Genomic DNA, 18,791 nt, shown 5'->3' on the forward strand with positions numbered 1-18,791 from the left:
AACGATCAAAGAACTTTTTCCCAATAAATGGTGAATGCAAAATACAGGAGCAGGAGAAGGTCACTGGACCCCTGGAAATACCCCCCCCTCTTTCCCTCCTCCCTCCAAACCCTGTCCCTGCCTCCCCCTCCTTCCCCATCTCTCCATCCTCCCCCACCCCTCACCCCCTCCCATAACCCCTCTCCCTCATCCACCTCCTTACCTCTCCCCTCCCCTGCACCAACTCCTCAACCCCTCCCCAACCACCCCTTTCTCCCCCACCCTTCGCCCCCTCTCTCCCCTACCCATCACACCCCCCACCCCACCCCAGCCTCTCCCTCACTCTCCCCATTTCCTTTGCACCCTCTGACCCAGACTCACTGTCCACCGTCCACTTGATGTTCCGGGGGGGCAGCTTGAGAGTCTCGTTGATCTTTTCCAGGACAGTCTGAAGTTTCTGCTTCTGGGCAATCTCCGACTGCGTCACTTCTGCCACGTTCAGTTTCTCTCCCTCCAGCTTCTCTGAACACAGAGCAGACGAGAGCGCGGAATTAGCAGCCCTCCTCTGTGGACCACCGAGCATCACGAGGCAGTGGTAGAGGGACAAAGTGGAACCAAGCCATCACCAGACTGAATGACGATCAGAAGAACACACAGGCAGAGACCAGGGGGACTCGAGGAGCCCCAGCACAACACAGCCAGACATAATGGGGAGAGAAGGTCAGGAGCAGAGGCACCAAGACAAGAAGTTGTTTCTCTGGGGATCACCTTGCAGAACACCTACTATTAGACCACGGTTTCCATCCTGAGATCCAGATTGCTGCCATTTCAACTTCCATCCCCATTTCCACCCCGACTGTCTGCCTGGGCCTTTTCCACTGCTAGGCTGAGGTCTGATGTAAACCAGAGGAACAACACCCCGTTTCCCCTGGGGAGCTTGCATCCATGGTGTGGACAGAGAAAGTACTCAGTTCACAAAACCACAAGATATAAAGCAGATATAGGGCAGCATGGTTGGTGTAGTGGTTAGCACCACACCGCTAGCGATCAGGACTGGTGTTCGAATGTTTGAATGGGTTTACTCAGGGACCTCCGGTTTCCTCCCATTGTTCAAAACGTACCAGAGGTGTAGGTTAATTGTGATTATATCTTTCATTCACTGGTGAATGGGTTTCCATACTGTATGACACTAAAAATCCTTTATCCCTCTATAACATATATTGAAGGATAATTTCATTTCAACTGTTTAAAAAGACTGCTGTAGAAAACCAATAACATTTACAAATACTTGCAGGTTGAAAGCATGTCTTTTCAAAGTGAAGAGTTGGGTGTTCTTGACAAATTATCTTACCATTTGATCAACGCCGAGCTCCAACAATAGGCAAATAACAACCGTGCTTTCAAATCTATTGATGGTTGCTGGAGAAGCACAAAATAACAATGTAGAAGCTTCTTTAAAGTCTTGGCTCGAACAAGGATGGAAAGAATGGGATTATAACACGGGAACGTTTCACTGACTTTGTACATTTGCTGAATAAAATGTACACAGAGGCCTAAAACTGTCAAAGAACACCGTCAAGCTCATACTAACTCTCCACACTTCGTGACAAGACTGAGCCGGGTGTGGCTGCCAGCTACCATCCTGCCAACGTTCTCCAAGTGCTCTATCGAGAGTCCCCTGGCCGGCTGCATCCCAGTGTGGTAGGGTTGGTGTGGAGCATCGGAATAGAGGTCAATCCACAGGAGTGAGATCTCCCTCCCAACACTCCCTCCCCCATCAATGTGATCTACCAGGATCACTATTTCAAGGGCTCGCAAAATCAATGAGAACCCCTTCCATCCCACACATAGCATCTTTCAGCTGTACCCACCGGGAAAGAGGTACTGGAGTATTAGAGCCAGCACCATCAGGCTGAGGAACTGCTTCTTCCCACGGGCAGTGAGAATGCTGGATGACTGCTAAAACAACTCTCCAGGACTCTAGCATATATTAATAATATGCATTTCAATATATATACATATCTTTATGTACTGTGTATATTTATCATTTGTCTGCATGTGTGTGTTGTACTGAGGATGGTAGAATGTTGTTTCATCCGGTAGTACTGGTGTAATCGGATGACAAATAAATGAACTTGAAAATGCCATTCACCTTGTTCCTCTCCTACTCTTCCCTTCTCTCCTTCAGAAGGGAGAGGCCAGTAGTTCCTGCTGAATCATTCCATTCTGTTTTCTTACTCTCATTCTTACCAAAGAGCTTCTGGAGGACTTGCCCATCGTAGAGATCTTCAGCCAGGTCCTTCACAATGATCCTCTCCTCCACCAGTTCATCATTGATCCAGTCGATGAAAACCTGGAGATGAAAGGAGAAGCAGCCCACATGAAACTTGTGTTGAGAGGAGGAGAATTTCGAGGAAACGTGATTTTTACACAAAAGGTGGTGGGTGCCTCAAACACATCGCTGGGGGTGGTGGAGGCTGGTTCTCGGTGGACATTCAAAAGATGCTTAGACAGGCACGCAGGATGTAAGAAAAATGGAGGGTTAAGGGCATGAGGCATGGAAGGGATAAATTGTTGTGGAGTAGGTTCACATCGTAGGCTGAAGGACCTGTACTGTGCTGCAATGTCCCACACTCTATGGTTGGTGGCTCCTGTGTGAATGGGGTCTCAATGTTCATTAACAGTTCGGTCAATGGTAAATGTTGATGTCATTTTAAATTTAAATTTAATGGGTCCTTCTGGCCTACGAGCTCATGCTGCCCAAATACCCCAATCCCATACATTTTTGAAGGGTTGGAGACCCCAGAGGAAAGACATACAGCACGGTAACAGGCCCTTCCAGCCCACAAGCCCGTGCTGCTCAATCACTCCCAATTGACCTATACCCCCATATGTTTCAAGCAATGGGAGGAAACTGGAGCCCCCAGACATGGAGCTAACGTACAAACTCCTTACAGACAGCGCGTGATTCGCCCCCGGGTGGCTGGCGCTGTAAAGGTGTTTTGCTAACCGCTTCGTCAATCACGCCGCCCCTTTTTACTTTTTTTTTTAAAAAGACCTCAAGCCAATGACTCAGGAGGAACAGAGGAGTGCCCACAACTCTTCAGTTAATGCTGCCGATAACAGATCATGAGTTCACTGTCTGTGGAGTCTCACTGTGTACAGGCCACAGGAGTCCCCCCAGTCATTTTGCAAATCATCCTGCTTGGCGTGACACATCAAGGGGCAAACAACGAGAAGAGGGGAGGGATTCAGCAGGGCCAGGCAGCATCCATGGGGAGAAAGGGACGCAACCCTTTGCAAACGCTGCCCATCCATCTCACTCCAGCTCCAGGCAACCCACAGTTTCTGGAGGTTCTGCGAGGGGAAGAAGCTGGAAGGTGGCCTGCTCTTGCCGGATGGCATTAACATTGACTTCTCTGGTTTCCGTTAAAGCCCCCCCTTCTTCTTTCCCGTGTCGCCTTTCCCCAGCTCTGTCTCCTTTCACAGAGCAAAGTCAATTCTCACATCAAAGCCAATTAACACCTTTTGCTGGTCTGGACCATCCCCCCCAACCCCCCGCCCCTCCCATTCTTCAGTCTTTATTCAGATCCCTTCCTGTTCTTTGCTTTATACCTTGAGGAAGGGCTCAGGCCTGAAACGTCGGCAAATATATCTTTACCTCCAATGGACGCTGCGATTTCCTCCAGCATTTTTGTGTGTTTTTACCGCACTTACCTTGATCAGTTCCTGTAGCTTGGGGTCACTCCTGGAGTTGGGGTCAAGCATCGTGCGAACCTCATTCTCCTCTAAACAGGAAACACACAGAGCGATGAGCTGCCTGGCCCACCATCACAACTGACGTTTCGTATGCTGCATCAACAAGGGTCCCTTACCCAGCACAGTGTCTTCCCGATCCAACTCGATGGCAATGGGGCTGAGGGGAAGGTTGATGGCATTCTTCCCTTCTTCCTGTAGATCGGACACTGCAGAGAGACAGAGCTCAAAGGTCAACAGGTCGTGATCAAGGTTAACCCTGCCTCCAAACTTTTTAATGCTTGGCGACTTCTGGGAGTGATGGCTGAGAAGTTCTTACCAATCTCCACCACCAGAAGTGAAGCCCAGGGAACGACTACTGTGCATCTCAGCTCATCTCTCATTCCACTAAGTGTTTGAGCTGTGGCGGACTTCCCATGCACCCATTCCATCTCCACTCCCTCCCAGGAGTGAGTACCACCCCCCTCCCCTGACTCTGAGATCTACCCCCTCCCCTGTCCCTGAGGGGGAGATGAGATCCACCCTCCTTTCCAGTCCCTGGCGGGGGAGGGGAGCCTGAGGTCCACCCATTTCCTGTCCCTGGGGGGCATGAACTCCCCCACTTCATCCACGAGGAAAGAGCATCCCTTTTCATCATCAGGGAGAGAACACCTCCCCTCATCCCCAGGTCGAGAAGATCCCCCCTCATCCCCAGGGAGAGAGCACCTCCCCTCATCCCCGGGGACTAAGCACCTCCCTCATCCCAGTGGAGTGAGATCCACCCCATCTTCTCTGGGGAGTGAGCTCTAGACTCCCCCATCCTGTCCCTGGGGAGTGAACTCCACCCTCTCCTTCCCATTGTCTGGGGAAACAGAGCTCCACACTCTCTCCCTGTCCCTCCAGATTCCCCCATCTCCACCATCCATGGTGAACGACCTCCAGATCATCCCCACACCTGTTCCAGAGGGAGCGAGCTCCAAATTCTATCCCCCCTATGTCGCAGTCACATACTTACCTTTGTTGGGAGCAGTGCCAGCCGCTGCTGATGACGTAAGCGATGCACCGTGTGGGAGTAATAACGTGCTTGCATGGGTGTGTTCAGCTGGGGTAAATCAGTCCCATGAGTTCATAGTAACCTCTAATTTAAAATGGCTAGGGATGAGGATAAACCCCTTACAGAAGCAGTTGGGGAGGTCAGACTTAAGATCCCCCCATTTTTATTAATAATGCACCAGGGTGGTTCACGGTCCTCGAAGTGCGCTTCTCTGCCCTCAGCGTGACGAGTCAGAAGACAAAGTATGGAGTGTCTTCCAGAGCAGATTGCCTGTGAAGTGGAGGATGTCTTAGTGAATCTGGATGGTGATGTCCCATATGACATGCTTAAGGAGGCTATTCTGCGGAGTACTCAGCCCAATTACTGTCAGCCGAGGCAATAGGCAACCGTCACAGATGTTGAGGAGGTGGCGCAGGCTTAGCTGCCGACGAAGGCGATTTTTGGAAACAGAGGTTCCTTTGACATTTATCTTGTCTCGTCCAAGAGCATTTGGTGAGTGTCATTTTAACGCCCACCTTCGATCAGTTGGCGGTTCATGCCGACCTCGCTATATCCACGACTTCCACATGGAAGATAGAAAGATTGGCTTCTTCCCCTCGTCGGAACTGAAACAGCTGTTTACTGTGCCTTGTGAAGCACCAGCACCTTCTCAATGGAAGATAACTGAATCTGGCATTAACAGCAGGTGTTGAGGCACCTACGTGGAGCAAGCATTTGCCCATGGATCTCCTTGGAGGAGGTACCGCTGTTAAGGCAGATCCTGGATGTTCAACGACAGAGCTAGTATATGGCAGCAGTTTAATCTTGCTAGGCGAGTTTGCGATCCCAAGTCCAAGCGCAACGCTCTATGATTCAGCGAGTTATGTTGTAAATCACAAAATTCTGCAGACATCGTGGTTGAAGTAAAAACACAAAATGCTGGAGAAGCTCAGCAGGTCAAACAGTGTTCTTTATGTAGCAAGGGCACAGAACCGACGTTTCGGGCTTGACCCTGCATCGAAGTATGAGAGAATGCTGGGATCTACCTCGGAGAGATCTTCGCAGACTGGGAGATCATTTCGCTCGGCAACCACAGCGACCTCCCAAAGGCCAACCATTTCAATTCTGGGTCACACTCCTGTGCTCACATGACTGTCCATGGCCTTGTGTACTGCCCCACCCTGACCACCTGCAAATTGGAGGAACAGCACCTTATTTTCCATCTGGGCCCCCTCCGGCCACATGGCATGAACATTGACTTCACTGCTTTCCACTAAACCTGCTGCCTTTTCTTCACCCTCTCCCCTTTTCTATTCTTCTAGTTCTTTCACCCACACAGCCCTACCATCCCTCCTCCCCCTCATTGCTGCTGTCCCCTCCTTCCTTTCTCCACCTATCATCTCTGGTTTTTGCCACTCCCTTTCCTTCCACTACTCTTTTTCGGAGGGTGACCGACATTTTCTCATACTTTGATGAGGGGCTCAAGCCCGAAACATCAGTTATGTATCTTTACCTTTGCTACATATAGGACACTGACCTGCTGAGTTTCTCCAGCATCTTGTATTTTTATGGCTAGTTCTGTTGATAGTCTTCGGGAAAACAAGAGATTACTCCAACCTACTCCTATGCAACGTTACTCACAGTGAACCCACGATTTACAACACTCTACCTGTGTGTTCCTCTGACATGACGCTGTTCGCAAACCACTTCAGCCCATTTACAATAGTCCTTTTCAGGTCTTATAATGCCATCTAAAGACTTCTGTGATCGACAGGAATGCAAAAGTTTCCATTGGCAGGTTGAAGCCAGCGTTTATCGACAGTTCACGTTCTTGCCAGTTGGTCGGGCATCACCTGTCTGTCACTATCGTATGAGGTCAGGCTGAACTGTCAGCCCTCCAGACCGTCATGTAGTGGGACAGTTCCAATCAGTCGCCTCCTTGCATGGCTCGGAGGCTGTCGCGGTCACATACTTACCTTTGTTGGGGGCGGTGCAGGCCACTACTGATGATGTAAGGTACGCTAAGGTATAAGGTAAGGTAATAGCATGCATTTGCGGGAGTGTCAAGCTGTGGTAAATCAGTGCTGTTACACCCCCCCCCCCCCCAACCATGTCCATTGGGGATAAAGCCCCGGGCTGTCTCCCCTCTAACTCAAACCCTCCAGTCCCAGCAACATCCTGAATCAACTTCTAGAAAGTTCTTTGGAAGAGAAAACGTCCTGTGTCAGTTCAGACAAGCCATTATTCACCAAGCCTTATCACAGCAGACAAAACCTAATCCCAGATTAATCAGATTTTAAAAAAGGAGGTAAACAAAATGTCTGCAGATGGTCTCTAGGGCTGTGGAGTCACAGAGGATGTGGAGAGACGAGGATGGGAAAGTGAATCAAGTCAAACTCAAAAGCTTACAGATGCTTCTTCCCACGGGCAGTGAGTCTGCTGAACAATTCCTTAAACAACTCCACGTGACTCTGCTCTTTATTAAGAATATTTATTTTAATATGTCAAGTATATATGTATAATTTGTCTGTTTCCTGTGGTGGGAGAGTCTAGGACAAGAGGACACAACTTCAGGAGTGAAGGGCGTCTGCTTAGAACAGAGATGCGGAGGAATTTCTTTAGCCAGAGTGCGGTGAATCTGTGGAATTTGTTGCCATGGTGGTTGTGGAGGCCAGGTCGTTGGGTGTATTTAAGGTGGAGATTGATGATTAGCCAGGGCATCAAAGGTTATGGGTAAAGGGCCAGGCAGTGGGGCTAAGTGGGGAAATGAATCAGCTCAATGGGCTAAATAGTCTATTCCTGCTCCGGTCTTGTGTGTGTTGTCTATATTCATGTTTTGCACTGTTCTGCACTGAGGACCAGAGAACACTGTTTCGTCAGCTTGTACTGGTACAATCAGATGACAAATAAACTTGAACTATCAATAAGATGCAGAAGATTTAGGAGGATGTTGCCCAGACTTCAGAAACTGAGTGACAGGGAAAGGTTAAACAAGTTAGGACTTTATTCCCTGGGGTGTAGAAGAATGAGAGGAGATTTGATAGAGGTACTTAAAATTATAGACAGAGTAAATGTAGACAGGCTTTTTCCACTGAGGGTAGGTGAGATATAAACCAGAGGACATGGGTTAAGAGTGAAAGAGGAAAAGTTTAGAGGGAAACATGAGGAGGAACCTCTTCACACAGAGAGTGGTGGGAGTGTGGAACGACTGCTAGCTGAGGTGGTGAATGGGGGCTCAATTTTAACATTTAAGAAGAATTTGAACAGGTACATGGATGGGAGAGGTGTGGACTGGGTGCAGATCAGTGGGACTAGACAAAAAAAATGGTTCGGCACAGGCTAGAAGGGCCGAACGGGCCTGTTTCTGTGCTGTAATGTTCTCTGGTTCTAACTTGACTTTGGCAGCTCAGCGACACATATCCCCTGCGCAGTTTCACGTGTGAAACCTCACGGTAACCAGAGCTTCTGTGCTGCCACCAATTTTGGATCCATTTCCTCAGCCACACTGTAATCCTGGCTGCAGCAGACGTGCTTCCACTCTTTCAGGTTGAAAATTCTCTGCAGGAAGCTCTTTAACAAAAAGGAGCATTAAGGCCGTTGCATTAGCTGCTGAATCTAAGCCAGATTCCAATAAATCGAATACCTTGCAGCCATCTCAGTCCCGGCCACTGGTGCTAGACGATGCTACCACTGCTGCATTGGCAAGTTTCGTGCATTTGCAAACCATTTCGACATTAACATCAAGAGGATCACCAGTTCATGTTCAATAATCCAATGCTTCTGCTAGGGATTCAGAGCTAAAGGTGACTTCAGCACAAGAGGGAAAATGATCGGCAGCTGATCAATGGCAAATCATTGGGCCCATCAAGGTGAAGAGGTGGCCATTCAGCCCATCACATCCAATATTAGCTCATTGAACAGCACCATACAAAGCTGATATACGCAGGATCACTCTAATCCTTCTCTCCCTCAGTGAGATAGAGGGCAAAGAATGGGAGGGTGGGGGAAGAGAGAGAAAGAAAGAAACAGAGAAAGAGAGAAAAAAGAGAGGGAAAGAGAAAAAGAGAGAAAGAGAAATTAGGGCCAAAGTGGAAGGTGAAGGGAGTGGGACTGCTGGGATTGGTTTGCTGGGAGGTGGCATAGATTCAATGGGCCAAATGGTCTCCTCCTCTGCAAAAAAAATAGACTTGACAATAGTCAATAAAAATGTGGGAGAAAGCTCCAAATTTCCATCATCCCTATGTGATGGGGTCTAATCCCGAGCATCAGACTCACTGACCAGCAGAAGGTCCCTGCCCACCTGTCTGACCCGATCGGATCTCTAGACAACCTGAAAACTCCAATCAAACTGCTCTTTACTTTCCAGTCCCAGACTCAACAAGGGTGAGGGTGTGGCAGAGGCAAGAGTGACAGAACCCAACACCCGCACCCCTGCCATCACACCCTCAACACCCCGCCCCAATAGCCCAACTCCACCACCGCCTCACCGCCCGCCCCATCTTGTACCCACCCCTCCCCCCACCGACTCTACCACCACTCCCCGAGGATGTGAAGAGATTAGACAATTCCGCGACAGGCCCCCCTGACTTCATGGATGCTGATGCCAGGCTACGAATACAGGAACCCAGACAGCTTGCTTTTCTGCCCCCCCCCCACCCCCACCTTTCTCTCTCTCTCATCCTTGTGTCTTTGATGGAATCTTTAATCATAAAATCTGTGCAAAGCAGAATTGAATAGCCAATAACTGAACAATTCATTGTTTTCTCCCGAACAACATGCAGACCTGATGAGGCACGAAGCACTGTGGTCGACAAAGGCGGGCTGACAAAGAAGCAGGGCTTGATTATTATTCCCACTTTTCTCTCCTTCCTCCTCAAAATAATCAAATAAAACTTCTACAAGTCAGAGAGAAAAATTCAATTACCTGAAGCTGCCTGTGGGTGAACTGACTTCACCAATGCAAGGATTACAAAGGGAAAGGAAATACAGTGTAACAAGTCGAGCATTTACTGGGACAAAGCTTTCAATTTCATCAGGTTTTTTTTTAAAAAACACACTCTCTGAAAGATTTGAAGAATCTTCTGTCCCTTTTATGAGATTACGACCCGCAGCTTTGACACATGCAGACAACAATTACGAGAGCAAATGGGAAGATGATTAAATGAAGCATTGAATTCTCGAGGGCAGATAACACCTTACCTCTACAACAAAGTGCTCCACAGCTCATGGCACTCAAACCAATTCACCTTCATTCTGGCTGAAAATTGGGAATGGTCTGAAATATTTTAATAACCTTCAGGCTGAGTCACTGCTTTCTCCTGAAATGCTCTTCAGGAGCTGGGTTCATGTGTACTCCGTGAAATGCAATGCCTTTAATTTGTTTTCCAATACGATGTCAGGCTTGTAAACTGTAAGTTGTAATGCTGCAGATCGTAGCTTGTGGCTTCTCGTGGGTGCTGACGTACATCCTGACCGTTCCTGGAGAATCAGTGCTTGCAAGTTCAATAACTGATGGCTGCAAATCAGATCAGCACGCTGCCAATCGCGGTGAGCTGGGACTTTCATCCCCCGTGTTCCTCCACACACAGACCACAGAGACATAGTCTTCCTGCCCACCCCTCCCGTCACCGCAGCAGATCTGAACAACGGTCACGACATTGTGGGTGGGATCCTCCCAAACCACATCCTTCTGCCCACCTGGCTCCACACTGAGTACTGTGGTGGGGGGGGCACTGCAGGTGGAGCCGCTGTTCGAGACCCAGGATCAATCCGCCTCCTCTGGTGTTGTCTGTGTGGAGCTTGCACATTCTCCCCTCTCCCCCCACGCCCCGGGGGCTCCGGTTTCCTCCCATGCATGGGTCAATGGATTAATAGGCTTTTATAAATTGTCCCCAGTGTGTGGGCGAGGGTGGGAATTTGGGGGAGTTGATGGGAATGTGGCTAGAACGGGATTAGTGTCAATGGATTGCTCCTGGTTGGTGCAGACTTGGGGGAGCCTTTTCCATACTGTGCAAGACTATGATTCTGTAAAGTTATTAATCCCATCATTCACAGCAGTAACGCTGCCCAGGAAGTTTCAGACCAGAACTTTTTCACTGATTTATCGCCTAACTACGCAAGCATTTAAATGCCTTTGAGCAGGTCGGGGTGTTTCTTCCTTGAGAGAGTTCAGAGGAAGTTCACAAGGATGATTCCAGGAATGAAGGGTTTGTAGCAGCAGCTACACTGCTAACTGAAGGATCGCAAAACCAGACGGGTTGAGTTCAGTGAGCATTTATTGCAGGCTGCCTGGCTGGTCTTATACTCCCAGCCCGGATCTGGCTGAGAACCGTGCTGGGGGACCCCAATGTCACCAGGGCCATCACATAGGACCCCAACCGCAGGCTTCTGAGCCCAGTGCCGAGGTCAGGAGGAAACCCCTGACGACGCTATTTTGGCTGGCTGGCCCACCACGTGCATGGCAAGCAGGTTGGTTCGCCTGTCTAATGGTGTACCGCCACAGGTTATCATATGAGAACCGTTTGATGGCTCTTGGCCAGTTGGAATTTAGGAGAGTGAGGGGGGGGGGGGGATCTCATTGATACATTTTGAATGTTGAAAGGTGTCAGAGTAGATGTAGGAAGGTTGTTTCCCACAATAGGAGAGTCTAGGACAAGAGGGCACAACTTCAGGATTGAAGGATGTCCACTTAGAACAGAGATGCAGAGGAATTTCTTCAGCCAGAGGGTGGTGAATCTGTGGAATTAGGTGGTTGTGGAGGTCAGGTCATTGGGTGTATTTAAGGCAGAGATTGATAGGTTCTTGATTAGCCAGGTTCCCCATCTCCCTCCAAGCTGCAGACTATCCCGACTTCTATCTCGTCAGTTAGGGAGAGAAGGCCGGGCAGAGGAGCCAAGTGGGAAAATGGATCAGCTTATGACTGAGCAGTGGGGCAGACTCTATTTCTGCTCCTTTGTCTTATGGTCAAACCATAACAGCCTTCTCCCTTCTGGACAGCTCAACACTATGCTGTCGGAGGAGTTTCAGAGTTTCGGCCCAGTGGTAATGAGGGACTGGTGAGATAGTTACAAGTCAGGGTGGTGTGCAGCTTGCAGGGAAACGGAGAACCTGCATGTGGTGGTGCCCTTGTACTGAGGGATTGTGGGATATCCTTCCTGAAGGTCGAGTGGAGGTGGATGGATCGCAATCTGTTCCATGCACAGATGGTTCAAGAACCAAGGGGCATAACTTCAGAGTGATGAATGAACGATTAATGCTTTCTTTGCACACAGAGACTGGTGCTGGTCTAGAACCTTCTGCCCAGAAGGCACGCGCATGCGCGTGCGTGCGTGCGATCTCTCTGTATTACAGTCAGGTTGTTTACAACGACTGTACTTCCTGAGAAGACTGAAGCTGGCAAGGCTACCAGCCATCATTATGTCAACCTTCTACAGGAGCTCTATCGAGAGTGTCCTGGCCGGCTGCATCACAGTTGGGTTCAGTTGCTGTAGAGAAATGGATTGGAAGTCAATCCACAGGACCATAAGAGTGGCAGAGAGGATCACTGGAGTCTCCTTCCCTGGCATCGACATGATCTACTGGGATCATTTTCTGAAGAGGGCACGCAAAATCACTGAGGACCCCTTCCACCCTGCACATAGCACCTTTCAGCTGCTCCCATCAGGGAAGAGATGCAGGAGGATCAGAGCCAGCACCACCAGGCTGAGGAACAGCTTCTCTCCACAGGCAGTGAGAATGTTGAACGACCAGAGAAACTGCTCACGTTAACCCTCCAAGACACTGATACGCACAAAACAATATTTATTTATTTATATAAAATACTCAACCTGCATAAGTATTATTTGTATGAATGTGTGTTAAGTCCGGATGTGTGTCTGTGGTCTTTGCTCTGAGGACCAGAGGACACAGTTTCATTGGGTTGTACTTGTACAATCAGATGACAATAAATTTGACTTGACTATACAAAACTATTATTTTGATTTGTTTTTCTTTAATTTTAAGGCACACAATTAAAATATTAATAAAAACACAAGGTGCTGGAAACAGTCAGCTAGTCCAGGGGAGAGAAACGGCTTCAATATTTCAGATCAAAGACCTTTTGCCAGAACAACCTTACCCTGCTGAAAATATGCGTCCTGACCTGCTGAGTGTTTCTCAGCTTTTATTTTAGAATTAAACAACTGCATTTTTTTTAAACCTTAAAACTATTCCCCAGTTAGTTTGTTAATCAGATTCATTATGAGCATTAATTGCTGGCAATGTGGAAACATGCAGGATGGAGATAGATCACACCAACAACCTTGCATTCAATGCTAGCAAAACCCAGGAGATGACTGGGGACTTCAGGAGGAAGTCAGGAGAACGCGACCCAGTCCTCATCGAGGGCTCAGTACTGGAGAGGGTCAAGAACTTTGAAATCCTGGGTGTCAACATCACCGAAGATCTGTCCTGGACCTTCCACGTTAATGCAATCATGAAGAAGGCTCGCCAGTGGCAAGGAGATTCGATATGTCACCGAAGACACTCGAAAACCTACAGGTGGACCATGGAGAGCATTGTGGCTGGTTGCATCACTGTCTGGTATGGAGGGGCCAACGCTCAAGACATGAAAAAACTCCAGAGGGTTGTTAACTCGGCCAGCGATATCACAGGCACCAGACCTCACTCCATCGAGAACATCTACAAGAGGTGGTAGCTTAAGAAAGAGTAAATGCAAGTAGGCTCTTTTTACTTAGATTAGAAGAGATAAATAGAAGAGGACATGGCTTTAGGGTGGAAGGGGAAAGGTTTAGGGGACACTTTTTCACTCAGAGAGTGGTGGGAATGTGGAACGAGTTTCCATCTGACGTGGTAAATGCAGGCTCACTTTTAAGTTTTAAAAATAAACTGGATATGTACATGGATAGGAGAGGTCTGGAGGGTTATAGAATGGATGGGTGCAAGTCAGTGGAACTAGCAGTATGATATTTTCAGCACAGACTAGAAGGGCCAAATGGCCTATTTCTATATTCTATTGTTTTAAAGCAGCCTCTATCCTCACCGCCCAGGCCATGCCCTCTTCACTCTGCTACCATTGGAACAAAGGTAGCCTGAAGACGAGCACACAGCAGCTTCTTCCCCGCTGCCATCAGATTCCTGAATGAACAATGAACCAAAGACACTGCCTTACTTTGATATTTTTTGCACTTTAAAAAAAAATTTTGTAAGGTGGTTTACATAAATTTTTGCACTGCAATGCTGCGGCAAAACAACGAATGACAATAAATTCTGATCCTAGTACTTTATATGCTCCAGACCCATTCCAAGTCCAGATGCTTGTCCAGTGCCTCTGTGGCCTCTCCTGCTCTCCCTGCCCAGTAATACAATCCCCATACTGGTACACACCCTGCCACATCTGCAGCTTTTTCCAGCTCGGAGAAGCCAGTGATTCTGCCTCTTTCCAGAAGCCCAGAATGGTTTTCAAAATAAATGCATTGCAAAACAGAGAGAATATCTAATCCCTTTATTTTTAAATGCAGTCATCGACCTGCCACAAGTCATTACACAATTTAGATCATGGAGGTGATACAGAAGGAAAACCATTGGCCAATCAGCTCAGACCGCTGGCTGTCCAACTCAATCGATACTCGACAAACAAAGGCAATCACAGTGATTTGTTTTAGTTTTACAAACATTTGGAGACAGAATTCCCCATTGTAAGTTTGTTATTTTGCAGTGCTGGTTCCAGCTAACTTCAGAGAGCACCATGAGGAGTTTGAGTAGGTTTGGTACGTCACCAAAGAATTCTACAGGTGTACAGTGGAGATAATTCTGACTGGTTGCATCTCTGTGTAGTCATGAGGTGCCAATGCACAGTGCAAGAGTTGTGAACTCGGCCAGAGCCATCCTGGGCATCAACCTTCACTCCATTGAAAACATCTACAAGAGGTTGTGTCTCAAGAAAGCAGCCTCTATAAGAAAATGAAAATTGATGTCGCTTTTTTACAAGAAACACATCTGAATGTCAAGGAAAGTATGAAATTGAAGAGGGATTGGGTAGGGCATGTATATTCTTCTTCATTTAACTCCAGGGCTAAAGGTGTAGCAATTTTGATATATAAGAATTTATCTTTTGAATTACAATCAATGGAGGAAAAGGTAGGATGTATTCTTAAATTAAATTGTAAGATTTTTAGTGAATTTTGGACTTTACTTAATATTTATGCCCCAAATGAAGATGATGAAACATTTATTTCTGATGCATTTTTATATCTGGGTCAGGCTAATGAGAATGTTTTAGTTGGTGGTGATTTTAATTGTGTTTTGGAACCTTTATTAGATAAGTCCCCGAAGAAAGTTAAGAAATCTAAAATGGCAATTCAGGTTCAAGCGCTGATGAAAGATCTCAATTTAGTGGATATTTGGAGACGTCTTAATCCGACAGAGAAGGATTTCTCCTTTCATTCAGCTAGACATGAATCGTTTTCAAAGATTGATTTTTTTTTTAGTATCGGCATATTTATAGGGGAAAATACAACAAGCGGAATATAAAAACAGGGTGATTTCGGATCATTCTTTATTATACTTTACAAATATAACTTCTGAGAAAATTCAAATGGCTTATTGTTGGAGGTTTAATATAATGTTGTTAAAAATTATGGAATTTATTGATTTTTTGAAAGAACAAATTAATTTCTTTTTGAAAGAAAATTCTAATTCTGTTCATAGTAAATTTGTAGTATGGGACGCTATGAAAGCTTATTTGAGAGGACAAATAATTAGTTATACTTCTAAAATAAAAAAGGATCGATTAAATCAGAGTCTTGAGTTAGAGAAACGGATTAGTGAGTTAGAAAAGGAGTTTCAGAGAGACGCTACAGAAGATCAGAAAATAGAATTGTCAAGGTTGAAACTGGAATATAATACTTTGCAATCTTATCAATTTGAGTGTATGATTAACAGGACTAAACAACGATATTATGAATGGGGAGAGAAAGCACACAAGGTATTGGCATGGCAATTAAAGAAGGAACAGGTTTCAAGGACTATTAATGCTGTTAGACGGAATTTGTTTATTACGTATAAACCTAGTGAGATTAATTATGAATTTTGTTCATTTTATAAAGAGTTATATACATCTGATGAAAAACAAGAAAATGGATCGATTGATCTTTTTTTTTTAAATCACAGTTGAACTTACCAACATTAGAGGATGTAGATATACAGGAGTTGGAAGCACCATTTACTTACTCGGAAATTAAAATGGTTACGATGGAAATGCCGAACAGTAAATCGCCTGGTGATGATGGATTTTCGGTTGAATTTTATAAAATTTTTTACGATGACCTCTCTGCAGTGTTTGGAGATGTACTACGTCAGGTTGGAGAACATTATGAATTGCCTGAGTCTTGTTCTAGTGCTTTAATTACAGTAATTCCAAAGAAAGATAGAGATCCTTTGAAAGTATCTTCATATCGACCGATTTCGTTGTTGAATGTAGATTATAAAATTATAGCCAAAATTTTAGCGAATAGATTGGCTAGGTTTTTACCTAAGCTGATTCATATGGATCAAACAGGTTTCATAAAGAATAGATATGCCTCAGATAATATTTTACATGTGATTAGTTTGATTAATAGATTTCGACAATCTTCAGACCATCCAATGGTGATATCTTTAGATGCCGAAAAAGCATTTGATAGAGTTGAGTGGAATTTTCTGTTCAAAATTTTGGAGAAATTTAAGTTTGGACCTTTTTTTATTGGTTGGATTAAGGCTTTATATAGTAAACCGGTAGCTAGAGTATTGACGAATGGTTTGATTTCAGAACCGTTTAAACTGACCCGATCTACTCGTCAAGGTTGTCCTTTATCACCAACTTTATTTGCGTTAGTGATCGAACCTTTGGCACAGTTGATAAAACAGAATACACAGATACAGGGTTTGAAAGTTTTAGATGAGGAATATAAAATTAATTTATTTGCTGATGATGTATTGGTGTATTTAATAAACCCAGCTCAGTCACTTTTGTACTTGAAGGAGTGTTTGATGCAATATGGATGTCTTTCTGGATATAAAGTTAATTGGGAAAAAAGCGAAATATTACCGGTGAGTGAAGAAGATTATTCAGCTTATAAAAACATTCTTAATTTGAAATGGACGGATCGAATTAAGTATTTGGGTATAATCATGGATGTTAATTATCAATCTTTATATAAATTAAATTATGTTCCATTAATTAAAAAAATTAAAACTGATTTGATTAAATGGAAAGATCTGCCTATTAATTTATTGGGTAGAATAAATACAATTAAGATGAATATTTTTCCACGTATACAATATTTATTTCAATCTATTCCGTATTTACTTGATAATTTTTTTTCGAGATTTGAATAAAATGGTTAGGGACTTTTTATGGGGTGGTAAATTTTCAAGAGTAACCTTGAATAAATTAACTTGGAAATATGACCTAGGGGGACTATGTTTACCACATTTTCGAAATTATTATGAAGCAGCCTAACTTAAATTTATTAGTTCATTGATGGATTTGGAACGGCCCCCTAGTTGGGCCAAAATTGAAATGGCAAATATTTTTGAATTTGAAATACATCAATTTTTGTTTAGATGGAATGAAAATTTGTTATAGCAACATAATGTGCCTATATTTAATGAAGCTATGGACAAAGAAAAAGATAGGTTCTAGTGGTGAATTGTCGGCCTTGACTCCGTTGTATAATAATCAACTTATTTCTTTCTCAATACGTAATCAAAGTTTATTATATTGGAGATTTAAAGGTGTGGAAAATTTGCGAGATTGTTTTAAAGAAGGTAAATTTTTATCTTTTGATCAGATGAGAGACAGTTATGGTATTGATAAGAATTCTTTGTTTCTTTATCATCATATTCGATCCTTGGTAAAGCATGTCTTTGGTAGAGATATGATTTTACCTGAAATGACTAAATTTGAAACTTTTCTTATGAAGGTACCAGAGAAGGGTTATATTTCAGTTATGTATCAAATATTACAGGATGGTATGGATAAAAAGGGTTGGGATAAATCTAAAGGTAAATGGGAAGCGGAGATTGGTTTTATTTTTTCCGAGGATGATTGGTCAGATATTTGTTATGATAGTATAACTAGACTGATAAATGCACTTTATGCAATGATTAATTATAATTTTTTACATCAATTATACTTAACACCTGAAAAGCTAAAAAAAAATATAGTTTTCATGAATCAGATTTGTATTTTAGATGTTGTAACGCTGTTGGAACTTTTTTTCACGCGGTTTGGTCATGTATATACAATCTTTTTGGAAGAAAGTACAATTGTTTCTGGAATACCTGTATAAGATTAAAATACCTTTAGATCCAACAGTATTTTTATTGGGTAGTTTGCAACCTCTGAAAGGTTTGGGATTAGATAAATTTCAACTTGCTTTTGTATATTTAGCATTATCTGTAGCGAAAAAATGTATTGCTAGTACGTGGAAAGATACGAATATGACTGATATTAATAGATGGCATAATGAGATGAGATATTGTTTAATAATGGAAAAAAATCACATGTTTCACGTGATAACTATAGTTTTTTTATTAATAAGTGGTTGTTATATTCAGAATATTTAGATTTTGATTTACATTGATTAGATCTTTATATGTAAGCCCCATTTTTCTTTTTTTTTCTCTCTTTATGGCTCTCCTTAGGAGAGTTGGCTGAAAGGGGGAGGGGTGTTCTCTTTTTTTTTCTTTTATATATATAAAATATATCGTTCATGTTTAGTTTATTGTTATATATGTTACTTATTATTTGTATTTTGAACGAATAAATAAAGTTTAAAAAAAAGAAAGCAGCCTCTACCCTCAAGGACCCCCACCACCCAGGCCATGCCCTCTTCTCACTGCTACTATCAGGAAGAAGGTACAGGAGCCTGAAGACAAACACCCAACTGTACAAAATCAAATTTCTTCCCCTCCACCGTCAGATTTCTGAACGATCATTAAACCACAGGCACTACCTCACTTTCTCTTCTTTTGGACAAATTTATTTGTTTTTTTTTTAAAT

At 44.5% G+C, this 18,791-nt stretch overlaps 1 protein-coding gene across 1 annotated transcript in view; it reads right to left on the reverse strand.

Moving 5' to 3' along the window:
* The window catches only part of LOC138745931 (alpha-parvin), a 53,909-nt gene that overhangs the window by 13,761 nt on the left and 21,357 nt on the right, over nt 1-18,791 (reverse strand). The window contains exons 2-5 of the mRNA XM_069903479.1: nt 3,855-3,944; nt 3,697-3,767; nt 2,230-2,332; nt 361-501 (exon numbers count right to left, since the gene is read on the reverse strand). Coding sequence (XP_069759580.1) covers nt 361-501; nt 2,230-2,332; nt 3,697-3,767; nt 3,855-3,944 — 405 coding nt within the window. The remainder of the gene's footprint in view (nt 1-360; nt 502-2,229; nt 2,333-3,696; nt 3,768-3,854; nt 3,945-18,791) is intronic.

The sequence above is a fragment of the Narcine bancroftii genome, chromosome 1 (assembly GCF_036971445.1).
Source record: "Narcine bancroftii isolate sNarBan1 chromosome 1, sNarBan1.hap1, whole genome shotgun sequence".
NCBI classification, from domain to species: Eukaryota; Metazoa; Chordata; class Chondrichthyes; order Torpediniformes; family Narcinidae; genus Narcine; species Narcine bancroftii.